At 42.4% G+C, this 13,787-nt stretch overlaps 1 protein-coding gene across 1 annotated transcript in view; it reads right to left on the reverse strand.

The window, feature by feature from the left end:
• ASXL1 (ASXL transcriptional regulator 1) overlaps positions 1-13,787 on the reverse strand; it is an 80,787-nt gene that overhangs the window by 10,778 nt on the left and 56,222 nt on the right. The window contains exons 5-12 of the mRNA XM_004370455.3: positions 6,426-6,546; positions 6,253-6,350; positions 5,540-5,633; positions 4,913-5,065; positions 3,488-3,651; positions 3,303-3,399; positions 1,639-1,744; positions 470-1,103 (exon numbers count right to left, since the gene is read on the reverse strand). Coding sequence (XP_004370512.1) covers positions 470-1,103; positions 1,639-1,744; positions 3,303-3,399; positions 3,488-3,651; positions 4,913-5,065; positions 5,540-5,633; positions 6,253-6,350; positions 6,426-6,546 — 1,467 coding nt within the window. The remainder of the gene's footprint in view (positions 1-469; positions 1,104-1,638; positions 1,745-3,302; positions 3,400-3,487; positions 3,652-4,912; positions 5,066-5,539; positions 5,634-6,252; positions 6,351-6,425; positions 6,547-13,787) is intronic.

Here is a 13,787-nt window from a genome sequence, read left to right on the forward strand (position 1 = left end):
TGCAAGAAAAGAATTGGGAAACAGTTTTAAGTGACTGGGTGATCTGATCGAGGATTAAGAACTGTAAAGTAAAATTGGGATTTAAGTAGCTTAGGGATCAAGGCCTAGGGAGTCAAATTACTTTTCCTAAAAAATGAAATAATCATGGTTAAACGGCTGTCCGTGACACCACACCCTTCTGAGAAGATTCTGCTCAGGCGCTGTTACATGCAACACTTCTAAATTTAAGTTCTAAGTTCTAGTGGAACTGTGTGAGTCACTACAGCGAAGAATCTAACACTACCTGATAAAAGATTAAAAATCCCAAAGGATTTGATCTCTAGAGAGAACTTCAAGGAAAGCTCTCTCTTGCAGAAAGCTATCTGTTCCCATATAATTAACAGAAGGGCGTGCAAACGGGCTCGAGGAACCCTATGACCCTCGAAGAGAACCTAGCTCTAGGGCAGCCTGGAAACAAGCAGCTGCCTACCCGGATGGGCGGGACTCTGGGCTCCTCTTTAGTGGGCTGTGGCTTTTCGGTGTGAACACTTTCAATTGTGTTACGAAAGGACTGACGATCTTCAAGCCGGGGCTTCTTTTCGGGAAAGGACGCAGAGGCCGCCTGCTCAAAGGATTTCCTCTTCTGGTCCTTGGGCTCCTGATCCACAGTCTCCTGAGGCAAGCTGGGAATTCTGTCTGGAGCTGCAGAGGCACACGCCAAGTCGTCCAGCTCGGTCTGGATCCGGGAAGCTGCAGGTTCAGCTGGGAATTCGGGACCCTCTGGGCTGGGTGCTGGAGAGGACATGCCTGGCAGGTGGGGACTGCTCACCCCCGCCGAGTCAGCCTTAGCCTCTCCATCCTTGTAGAGGGGGGCGTCTGGTGCCACAGATTTCACATCCTTAGCAACCCCTGCTGGTTCTGGCTCCTGTTTTTTGTATAGGTTCCTTCTGGCTCTGGTTCGGAGATCCGGCCGAGAGCGTTTCTTGAAATGCCCATCACGCTGTCTGGTGGTCAGACCACGCTGTGGCCTTGCTGATTCTCCTGGGACATGTAAACCACTCTTGATTTCAGCCTCCTCCTGGCCCAAGTTCTGCTGCAATGACTCTTCTTTGGTCAGACCCAATCTGAAACCAAACCCACACCATCAGTTACAGGCCAGAGAAGGCATGTCCACTGCTTTTTACGCAAATAACGCACACCTTCTACTTTTGTTTGCCGACCACTCCCTCCTTCCATGAGGTATTTTCGAAGCATGCCATGCTTTTTTTTTTTTTTTCCTCAAAACAGCAACATGTAAAAAAAAAAAAAAAATTGGCATAGCAGCACTTCTGAAAATATCTTGTGGGTGGAGGGAGCGGTTGGCAAACAAACGTTGAAGGCTCGTGTTATTTATGTAAAATACGGTATCTTATTTCTATGAATACTATGCACTCAGATAGGTCTCTCAGAACACAATAAATACAAAATAAAACTGCATGATGCATAACACTTACCACAGAAAAATGTACATTAGCATCACTATGAACAGCATTAACCAAAATGACCCGAGTTACTGATATCTCCACATTACTGTCCAACACATAACTATGCACTACTTTAAGACCACCTGCCTCAACGCCCCCAAAAGCCCAGACCAAGACTCAGCACCAAGTGCCTTACTTCTGCCCATAGTAGTCTTCAAAGAACTTTTCTTTCCATTGCTCCACCTTCTTCTCCTTCTCCATTTCCTGTCGTATCCTGACTTGCATCTCATGAGTGAATTCACCTAGAGAGAAATAAACATTTTCTAGTGACTGCATTCAGGATATTAACATTCACCTTATAGACAGCCAAATCTTCTGGTTCTACCACATCTGGACTTTTCAAAGTACATGTGACTTTGGAGTTAATTTTCTGAACTCTTACCATCTTTTTCACGCTTGCCCCTGTCTCCAAAGGCCCTCTCACAGCACACTCAAACTCGGGACAGAGCTAACATGTCTCCTATAAAAAAAGAGTTACTCTTCCCTAGAATAATCAGTCGGTCATTCAACAACAAGTAACATGTTTTTTTTTTTTTTTTTTTTTTTAAATCTTCTCACTCCCTATGCAGGAAAGAGTTAACACAGCAGGCCTAACTGCTTATCTTTAGAAAGAAGGCCTGCTTACAAGGTTGGTCCTTGGCTGGCATCTGGGAACTTGGATTTTGGGAGGGCTCCCTTCCACCCATAACTGACAAGAGTGGTTCACAGTGCCTGAGGTGTTTATGCAAACAATATAGTTTGTGTTGAATACATGCTTCCCTTTTGAGAGTCTGGAATTTGGGTACATGCCAGGCAGGTTACGTACATGATCTGCCCCCAATAAAGACCCTAAACAAGGTTCCCTGCTAGGTAACATTTCACATGTGTTGTCACAGCTCATAACTAGGGGACTTAAGTGTGCTCTATGTGACTCCACTGGAAATTTGTGCAGGTCTCCTTAGAAGTGAGGATGGCGAGACTTAGTCTCACGTATTTTGGACATGTAATCAGGAAGGACTAATCCCTGGAGAAGGACATCATGCTTGGTAAAGTAGAGGGTCACCGAAAAAAGAGGAAGACCCTCAATGAGATGGACTGACACAGTGGCTGCAACAATGAGCTCACATACAGCAATGACTGGGAGGATGGCACAGAACCAGGCAGTGTTTCATTCTGTTGTACACAGGATCATTATGAGTCAGAACTGACTCGATGGCATCTAACAACAACCTCCAGACTTTGCCTCACATGCCTTTTCCCCTTTGCTGATTTTGCTTTGTATCCTTTTGCTATAATAAATGACAGCTGTGAGTACAACTGTATGCTGGGTCCTGTGAATCCTCCTAGCAAATCACTGAACCTGGGGGTAGTGTTGGGTACCTCGCTACAAAACTGAGAAGCTAACAATCACGCCAAGTGACAATCGTTAAAAAGAGAGAGCACGATGGAGCACAACAGGTCGCTGCCACAGTGCACTGTCTTCTACCTATGCAGACATGATTATTACAAAGAATAGAAGGTTATAGTTTTCAGGATGAAGATACACAATCTTGTGGAAGTCCACAAACAAAGAGAGCCCACATTGAGAGGAACAGTCACTAATCAAATACTCTGTACCTTCTTTAGGTATGGAGCTGTGTGGTGCATTAACACTCACCACATTCATCAGTACTGTGAGGAGAACCTACCTTATACTAAATATCCCTTGAGAGACAAGAGGTTGGTGAAAAATGAGTGCTTGGTTTTTAAATAGTGGGAGGCACATAATAGCACACATGGCAGGCACATCTCAAGCCCTTTAAGATAATGCAGTCTACCTACCGTCAGCCAGGCGTTCCCGCCAGCTCTGAGCTGCATGGGTGAAAAACTCATTATTCAATGCACTGCTACTGAGACGCAACAGGCCATCTGCCCCCACCTAGAAGAAGGCAAAAACAATTAAAAAGAAACTTAGAAAAAAGAGAAGCCCGCCCAGAGAGAGACAAAGAAGAGGCTACCCATCCCACCTGTCTGTCCACTTCAGGCAGGAGGAAGAGGAGCTGCTGCTGGAAGTGAGATGGGAGGGCATGGAAGGTCCGAGTGTTGATCAGAGCACGGAGATTGGTGTTGACAAGAATAGACCCAGGTGTCTCAAAATCTATCTCCTCCCCTCTGTTGCGTTTCATTTGACCTGTGATTTTTGATGCAATAAGAAGCAAGGTATAGGTTTTCATCTTCTTAAAGTAAAAAAAGCAAATGCTAACTGAGAGGAATACTCTGGTGGCAGCACCACATTACCGAGGCTTATCTGCACACCATCTACTCAATCTTCCAGTTCACCCTCATTTGTATTTTATAATCTTTCTTTCTAGGTTACTGACATTACCATTAGACGCAGCACACAGCTGGGCTTGCATCCTCTCAGACAAACTTTACCAGGCTGCGTCACAGCCTGAAGAGGACACACTTCCCACGAAAAACCAGGCGGGGGGCAGGTTCTCAGCTTCCCTTCAAAGTTGGAGAACAGGTTCCACAAAGCCCAATTGGAAAAACGACAGAAGTTGTCTAAAAGCAAATCTAGTTAGTATACTACAGAAAAATCTGCAGAAGCCTTCTGTGAAGGGGCTGGAGTCGTACGTTCTACATGCAGAAATGTACTAAGGGTTGTTCAAAGCCAACCGAAATGTCAATACCTTTCACAGAAGCCTAAGCAAATGTTACTTTGACTTGAGACCACTAAGAATAGAGACCTGTCAGACCTTGCATGGAGCAATGCTGATTAGCTGGAAAAGCAGCACAACAGCAAACTTAGTTCCCACTTGGGCAATGGTTTATTCTAATTTTCAGAAGCCAAGGCTAGTCTTAATGGTTTAATGTGGCTTATCTACCAAAAACAAACAAACAAAAGCGTGTGGCCTGTAAGAAATAAATCCTGAAATAGCAAACAGCATACCTGCCTTGCAATAGTCCTACTAGGGGGTGGGGTGGGGGCCCCCTATAGCACTACTGAATTTGTTTGCATCCCCAAAATTCAACGTATGTTTCCACACAGCATACTGACTAGGTTGAAAAAAGGGAAATTCTAAACGTGGCAGGATGCTACCAAAGAAAGAAAATGGATGTTGGAATTCTTCACTGAGAAGCTCACAAGCAATTTTCCCTCACTCAAACGCTTATTAAGCAGTACCAAGCCAGGCACCAGATTAGGCCCTTAGAGACATACAAGGACCAATGTGGCACCACCTCTGTCCACAAGGAGTTCTCTCACAGTCTAGCAGAGAATATCTATACATAAAATAAGCAAAATACAAGGTAAAACAAACAATAAAATAGAGGGCCACCCAAGAAGCAAAAGTAAATTGGTCAAGGAAATGGAGTAGAAGACATCATCTTCTCACTAGGCCTGCAGGGACCCCCTTTACAGGTAGAGAAATGAGTGCCAAGCCACTCACCTGTGGCTGGCTTCCGGAAGCCTCTCAGGAGCGGGGCAGGGTCCCGGGCGACCTCAGCCGGGCCACGAATAGCAGCGCTGCCCAGGGCCAGAGAGCCGCTGCTGCTGCTGGACGGGCTGCCACTCTCACCATCGGCATGGCGGCCCGAGAACCCTGAAGACACAATATTCCACTAGTCAAAAGTATCACACGCCACACCCATGGCTCTCAGATAAGCTTATTTCTCCCAGTTCTCCCTGAGATGCTGCCAGCAATACTGGATGCTTCTATATCCCAGCCTTGTGAAATCATCACTTCATGGTCTGGCTTTAAAATATCATCTTAAGAATGCCAAACCACCATCTTACATTTGTACAGGACTCCACTGTTTACAAAGCACTTGCACACTCCTTCATCGGATCCTCACAACCACCCTGTGAGGCAAGAGGAAGGCACACAGCAGAGCCCAACACTAGAACCTAAGTCGGGTCTCACCACCACAGCGTGTTGCCTTCCAGAGGCTGAGTCTCCGACTCTGCAGCTAAACAGCTCTACTGGCATCACACTACCTAGGTCAGAAATGGCTGACAGAGGGAGGCAGGTACAGGACCTGAGGAAAAGGCAGCACAATCCTGAGTTTACACATACCTGATGCAGATTCCACGTGGGCCCCGTTTACCTTCAGAGGAGTCAGGACAACTCGAGGCAGCATCACACCAGTCTTTTTCTTTTGCTTGTTTGCCTATATTCCAAGAGGGAATTAAAAAGAGCCTTGAGTCATCTGCAGGGACACAACAGGACTCCCTCTTGATATACCTCTCCTAGTCTTTTGTGAAAACAGTGTGCATTCAACCAGACCAGCAGGTAATGCTAACAGCAGCCCAGGCTAATGTGCCAGCCACTGTGCCAAGCACTTTACATGTAACATCTCTTCTTCACATCTTCATCCCAAGCTGAAAAGAATGCAATGTCTTACATTTTACAGATAAGTAATTTGCCCAAGGTCCCAAAGCTAGTAAGTGGCAGGGCCATAATTCAAACTGAGGTCTCTCTGACTTCCAAGCTCATGTTCTCACCACTTTGCACTGTACCATACTTCTCCCTTAGATGTCCCCATGTTTATTACAAGAATGAACAAAGTCATCCAGTCATAGTAGAGAGAAAAACAAATCATTCTGCTCTCAAGTCTACTTTCCACCTTTGCTATGGCCCTCTTTTAAATGGCACCAAGAGGTGGAGACCAAACTTATTTTCTCCATTCTTCAAACACATCCACAGTTTAACTGCAGAAGGAAGAAGAATCCTGCCTTGTGTCTGCCCTCATTCATCCTCCCAGCCTAGCTACCAACTCTCCTTCCCACCTGCGAGGAAGTTCTGTAGCTATCCCTGGGATTGGAAAGAGGCCGACTCTGAGATTCTGTAGAACAGGATGCATTTGAAGATGTTTCATCAAGAGACACTGGAAGAGAGGAAAATAAAGGTTAGTACTAGGGAATGCTTGTGGCTCTTCACCCATCTTGTCAAGGGTACTTACCATCATTTTCACCACTCACAGTGCTAGCTTCATTAGACCCACAGCTCTCCACATCGGCTGTGTCCTCTGGCTCCTCTCCTTCCACCGCAGCTGGACTGCGAGACCACTGCAGGGCATCCTTCTGTGACAGCAAGGCACAACTCAGGTGAGCAAAACCCCATCAATCCTATAAGTACACTGTTGTTGTGTGCAGTCAGGTAGATTCTGACTCACAGCGACCCTACACAGCAGACAAGAACTGCTCCATAAGGTTTCCTAGGTTGTAATCTTTACGGGAAAAGATCACCAGGTCTTTTTTCCTGTGGAGCAGATGGTGGGTTCAAATCGTCAACCTTTCAGTTAGCAGCCGACTGCTTAACCATTGTGCCACCAGCGATCCTTTATAAGCACGTTAGTCATTTCTAACTTAGTATACTTTTGGAAAAGAGGGACTTAGAATATTGATACCCTTTCTAACTGACCTTTTTCTCAAAAAGTTCTTTTCATACATACATCATTAAGAAAGATGTAATTTCACTCTTAAGTGTATACACAAAAGACGTGAAAGCAGAAAGAGACTGGACACCAACGTTCACTGCAGCACTATTCACAGTATCAGAATGGTGGAAACAACCTAAGTGTCCATCAGCAGATGAATGGATAAACAAAATGTGACAAATACACACAATAGACTACTACTCAGCCAGGAGAAGAAATGAAGTCTTGATACATGCTACAATATGGATAGGGCTGGAAGACGTTTTGCTGAGTGAAATAAGTCAATCACAAAAGGACAAATATTGTATGACCTCACTCATACAAAAAGACAAGAAACGGTAAATGAACAGAAACCAAAGTTTATTAGTGGTAACAAGGGTGGGAAGGAGAAGGAAAAAAGGAGTTAACAGTGATGGAAAAGCCACATTGATTAAGGGTAGCGATGCACAGCCGATTATTATAATTGCTGTTGATAAGTTGTATCCCTGTAAAAAGTTGAACTGGCAAAAGCTGTATGATAGATATATTTATAACAACGACCAGAAAAAAAAAAGTAGCTGCTGAGGTTGCTTGTGTATAACCAAACACCTTATGGGATTTGGTTCCTTCACTTGCAGGTTTAGGGTCATGGTTTCATGGGACATCCCAGTTAACTGGTCTAATAACATGTTTAGTGCTTCTGTTCTACCTCCTAGTTCACTGCATAGTGCCTGGGGTCTTAAAAGCTTGCAAGTGGCCATCCAAGGCACAACAATTGGTCTCTATTCACCTGAAGCAACAAAGGAAGAAGGAGAGTCAGGAATGGGAGGAAGAAATGGAATGTGTGGCTAATTGCCTCCATGAACAACTGCCTCCTTTGTCTCAGACCAGAACTGGATGGTGCCTGGCTACCATTACTGAACATTTTGATTAAAGATTCCACAAAAGAATCCTGATCAAAAGGGGGGAAAACGTAGAACAGAATTTCAAATGCTTGTAAAATCTAGACTTTCTGGAGCCACGGAGGGTAGATAAACCCATGAAACTACTGCCCTGAGATAATCTTTAAAACTTAAACCAAAAATATCCCCTGAAGTTATCTTAAAACCTAACAATAGTTTAGCTTAACTAGTCAAAGAGGTCTGCCTCTGTATGGGCTCAAACTGACAACAGCAACTATTAGACAGGAATCTTAGGGGGTAGTGAGTTTATGTTAATGAGGGAGGAATAACTCAGAAAAGAAGGGTGAGGATGGTTATATAACCTGAAAAATGTAACCAATATCACTAAATTGTACATGTAGAAACTGCTGAACTGGTGTATATTTTCCTGTGTATATTCTCATCAACAAACTAAATAAAATTTAGAAAAATTATTATCAAAAAAAAAAAAAAAGATAATTTTGGATTCAATCATCCACTAAATATTTATGGAGTACCTCCTATAACTACAAGGAGCCCCGGTGTCACAGTGGTTAAGCGTTCAACTGCTAACCAAAATGTTGGCAGTTCAAACCCACCAGCCACTCCGCAGGAGAAAGATGTAGCAGTCTGCTTCCGTAAAAGATTTACAGCCTTGGAAACCATATAGGGCAGTTCTACTCTGTTCTATAGGAACCAACTCAACAGCAACGGGTTTGCTTTTCTGGTTTTCCTACAAGGTACACAATGCTAGTTCTGTGGTGGGAGCGGGGAGGAGTGATGAGGGGGAATCAGGGCCCTTCTGTCAAGGAGCTCAATCAATAGGAGGAGAAAATCAAAACGATTACAGTAGAAAACACAGTGATAGAAGTATATACAGAGCTGCAGCAGCTCAAAAGAAGGAGCACCTAACTCACTGAGTTGGGAGAAAGAGGGCAGGGGGTACAGAAGGTTGTCAGGTGGTAAGACTTCCAAGAGGAGGTGTTACTTGAATGGAGTTCTAAAGTAGTTAGTTACTAGGCAGATGGGTTGGCAGTGGGGAGGCAGGAGGGAATTCAGGATAGTGGGATGAGCAAATGTGAAAGAACATTCCAAACTCAGGGAAACTAGATTTCAGTAAGGGTGTGGGGAGCCAGATAAGTGGGGAGGCTAGAGAGCTAGAGCAAGAGGGCAGATGATACCACACTGTGCTAAGGGATTTTTATTGTTTTAGTCTCTGAAGGATATTAACCAGGAGAATGATCTGAGTTTTAGGAATTTCGTTCTGGCAACCATGGAAGCCCGGAGGCAGGGAGAAGAGTTAGACTACCACAGAAGTCCAATGAAAAATGCTGAAGATCTAAACTAAGGTACTGGCAATGAGGCTAGTGTGTGGAGGAAAGCTCCACCCTAAATTTCATCACCTAACAAAAGCTTCTTCCAAAAGGCCCTATTGTATAATCAAGAATTAAACTCTATTCATTTCCAAGGAGCTGCCTTATACCTCGCAACAAGGAAGTAGTATGATTACTGGAGGTTAGAAGACGGAGGAGCAGAGATGTTACCGGAGGGGGCGGGGTCTTCCAAAATAAAAGTGTGTGAAGATAAGCAGGTAAAATCTTGATTCTACTTTTTGAATATGTACCATAAATTTTTAAGAGGAACCCACAAAAATCTTACTCATCAATTTTAAGGCTCCCTTGATCCACTATATTAAGTTTTCATTAGTTTATTTTCATTAATTTAAGCTAAAACCATGCTGACTTAAATTAAAAAATGGTGTTTAGATCCTTATCTTTTTTCCCTACTGGCCTTAAGTGCTCCTCAATCAAACACTGAAGAATATTTTTAGTATTAATCTTGCAATCATGTTTATTGACTCCCATTTTCTTGGAATGATGAAACAAATTTAATCTCTGAATCTCACAGGCAAGGTAAGATAAAATACTCATTAACAAATGGAGGAAATCTATTACATTGGCAAAACTGACCCAAAAACTCCAGTCCTGGCAAGAACGTGGGAAAATCACGCACCCGCTTTTGGAAGGAGTGAAAATAGTATCAAAAGTTCCTACACTGCCAGTGGGCGAGTAAGCTGTTAGCAAAATCTAAAAAATTTAAATGGCTTTCAACCCAACACTTCATTTCTAAGACTTACACAAAACATGAAAAAGCATTAATCCTTATAAAAGAAAACACTGAGCAACTGAACTACATTAAAATTAAGATTTTCTGCTCTTCAAAGCAGCCCTGGTGGTACAGTGGTTAAGTGTTCAGCTGCTAACCAAAAGGTTGGCAGTTCGAACCCACCAGCTGCTCCTTGGAAACTACATGGGGCAGCTCTACTCTGCCCTATAGGGTTGCTATGAGTTGGAATTGATTTGACCGCAAGGGGTCTGGTTTTTTTGGTTTGGTTCTTCAAAAGGGCAAGCTACCTACAGAGTCAGGAAGATATTTGCAGTTCATATAGCTAATGAAGAGCTTGTATCTAGACCACATAAATCAGTAACAAAAAGGCAAGTGAATTAAGCAGTTAACTTCATACAGTATGATTCCACTATCTGTTTAAAGAAAGAAAATTGTGTGAACATTCACACAGAAAATAACCTCTAAAATGTTAGCCATCATCACCTTTAGGTGTTGGAGTTGTGCTTCACTTTATCTTTGATTTCTAGTATTTTCTACAATTAATACGTACTAATTTTTGTAATCAAGAAAATTTGATTTAAGCCTTAGGGGGCAGTGAGTTTATGTTAATCGAGGAGGAAGAACTCAGAAAAGGAGGGTAAGAATAGTTACACAACTCAAATAATGTAATCAATGTCACTAAACTATACATGTAGAAACTGTTAAACTGGTGTATGCTTTGCTGTGTATATTCTCAACAACAATAAAATAAATACAATTTAAAAAAGAAAAAGAAAAGAAGATTTAAAAAGAAGAATTGGGACGCTAAATGCTGCACCACACTAAGTCAAAATTTCCCTCCTCTAGGCCCTAGAGTCTAGGGGAAACCTAGGAACAATCACAAATCTCACTAAGCAAGCATAAATAGAACCACTACTCACTTGTTTGCAATTCAAACAACTACCCAAAGTTTCTAAAGCCATAGCCTGGCTTTCCGTAAAAGTAAACAGGAGAATAAAACTTTTAAGAAAATGCAAGCAAGATTTGCAATTCTAATTCTGTATTTTTAAAGGTTAAATACCATTAACTCCTCCTCATATATTACCTCTAGAATTTTGACAAAAAGGAAATAGCCTACTGAAAATTAACAGACGCCAGAAAATATGTACTAGGACCCAATATTTTAACTTTTTGCAAGGATATTTTCCACTAAGAAGCTTAAAAAAAAAAAAAAAGGTAATGGATATATATATATATAAATGCTATAAAAGATATTTTTGGGATAATTGAATGTGAACTGCATACTGGATGACAGTGCCACATAAATGTTTAATTTCTTGAGTGTGATTGTGATAATTGTGTTGTCCTTTTGTAGGAGAATGCCCTTGGATCAATGGGACCAGGGGGACAAAAGTAGGAAAGATATTACTTTTCAATGTATATTCTTGTATTCTTTTCCTTTTTTTAAATTGAGGCATAATTAAAAATTACATTATTATTATATTGCCAGAAATTCAAGCCAGATTCGGAAGAGCACATGGAACTAGGGATATCACTGCTGATGTCAGAAAGATCTTGGGTGAAAGCAGAGAATACCAGAAAGAAGTTTATCTGTGTTTTATTGACTATGCAAAGGTATTCAACTGTGTGGACCATAATAAATTATGGATAACATTGCAAATAACAGGAATTCCAGAACACTTAATTGTGCTCATGCAGAACCAGTACATAGACCAAGAGGCAGTTGTTCGAACAGAACAAGGGGATACTGTGTGGTTTAAAGTCAGGAAAGGCGTGCATCAAGGTTGTGTATCCTTCCACCATACTTATTCAATCTATATGCTGAGCAAATAATCTGAGAAGGTAGACTATATGAAGAAGAACAAGGCATCAGGATTGGAGGAAGACTCATAAACAACCTGTGATATGCAGATGACACAACCCTGCTTGCTGAAAGCAGAGGACTTGAAGCCCTTAGTGAGGAAGATCAAAGACTACGGCTGTCATGGATTGAATTACATCCCCCCAAAAATGTGTGCATCAGTTTGGCTGGGCCATGATTCCCGGTATTGAGTGATTTTCCCATGTGTGGTAAATCCTGCCTCTATGATGTTAATGAGGGAGGATGGGCAGCAGTTGTGTTAGTGAGGCAGGACTCAATTTACAAGACTGGATTTGTGTCCTGAGTTAATCTCTTGAGATATAAAAGACAGAAGTGAGTAGTGAGACAGGGGGACCTCATACCATCAAGAAAGCAGAGTGCCGAGAGCAGAGCGCGTCCCTTGGACCGGGGTCCCTGCACCGAGAAGCTCCTAGTCCGGGGGAACACTGATGAGAAGGCCAAGAGAGAGAGAAAGCCTTCCCCTGGAGCTGACACCTTGAATTTGGACTTTTAGCCTACTTTAACTGTGAGGAAATAAACTTCTCTTCATTAAAACCATCCACTTGTGGTATTTCTGTTATAGCAGCACTAGATGACTAAAACAACCACCTTCAGCCAATCTTCAGACGAAGACTGGACTGGACTATGGGACATCAAATGATACTCATGAAGAGTGTGCTTCTTAGCTCAAGCAGATACATGGGACTAAATGGGCAGCTTCTGTCCGGAGGTGAGATGAGAAGGCAAAGAGGGTCAGGAGCTGGTTGAATGCACATGAGAAATCAGGGGTGGAAATGAGGAGTGTGCTGTCACAGTACAGGGGGAGCAATTAGGGTCACATAACAATGTATGTATAAATTTTTGTGTAAGAGAATAACTTGAAATGTAAACTTTCACTTAAACTACAGCAACAACAAAAAAAAGACCACGGCCTTCAGTATGGATTGCACTCAAAGAAAACAAAAATCCTCACAACTGAACCAATAAGCAACATCATGACAAACAAAGAAAACATTTAAGTTGTCAAGGATTTCATTTTACTTGGATTCATAATCACCACCCAGGAAGCAGCAATCATGAAATCAAATGACATATTATTGCACTGGACAACTCTGCTGCAAAAGACCTCTTTAAAGTGCTAGAAAGCAAAGATGTCACTTTGAGGACATTTTCAATCACCTCATTCGCATGAGAAAGCTAGATAATAAATCAGGAAGACCAAAGAAGAATTGACGCCTCTGAATTACGGTGTTGGCGAAGAATACTGAATATACCATTGACTGCCCGAAGAACAAATCTGTCTTGGAAGAAGTACAGCTGGAATGCTCCTTGAAAGCAAGGATGGCAAGACTTTGTCTCACATACTTTGAACATGTTATCAGGAGGGACCAGTCCCCGGAGAAGGACATCACACTTAGCAAAGGAGAGGGTCAGCGAAAAAGAGGAAGACCCTCAACAAGATGGACTGACACAGTGGCTGCAACAATGAACTCAAGCATAACAACGATTTTGAGGATGGTGCAAGACAGGGCATTATTTCCTCCCGCTGTACGCAGGGTCACTATGAGTCAGAATCAACTTGACGGCACCTAACAACAACATAATTTACATAGAGAGAAATGCACACGATCTTAAGTTTACCAGTTGATGCATGTATCTTATCAATATATAGAATATTTCCATCATCCCAAAAAGCTCCCCTGTGCCCCTTCCTAGACAATCTCCACCCTACCCCACTGATGCAACCATTGTTTTGATGTCTATCACCTAAATTAGTTTTGCCTATTCTTGATCTTCACGTAAACAGAATCACACAGAATGTATTCTCTTCTGTGTCTGGCTTCTTTCGCTCAGCCTAATGTTTATGAGGTTCATCCACGTTGTTGCATTTATCAGTAGTTCGTTATTTGTTATTATAGAGTAGTATTTATATATAACTATTTATCTATTCTCCTGTTGATAGACATTTGGTTTATTTTCAGGTGTTGGCTATTATGA

This window comes from Trichechus manatus, unplaced genomic scaffold (assembly GCF_000243295.1).
Source record: "Trichechus manatus latirostris isolate Lorelei unplaced genomic scaffold, TriManLat1.0 scaffold00008, whole genome shotgun sequence".
Lineage (NCBI taxonomy): Eukaryota > Metazoa > Chordata > Mammalia > Sirenia > Trichechidae > Trichechus > Trichechus manatus.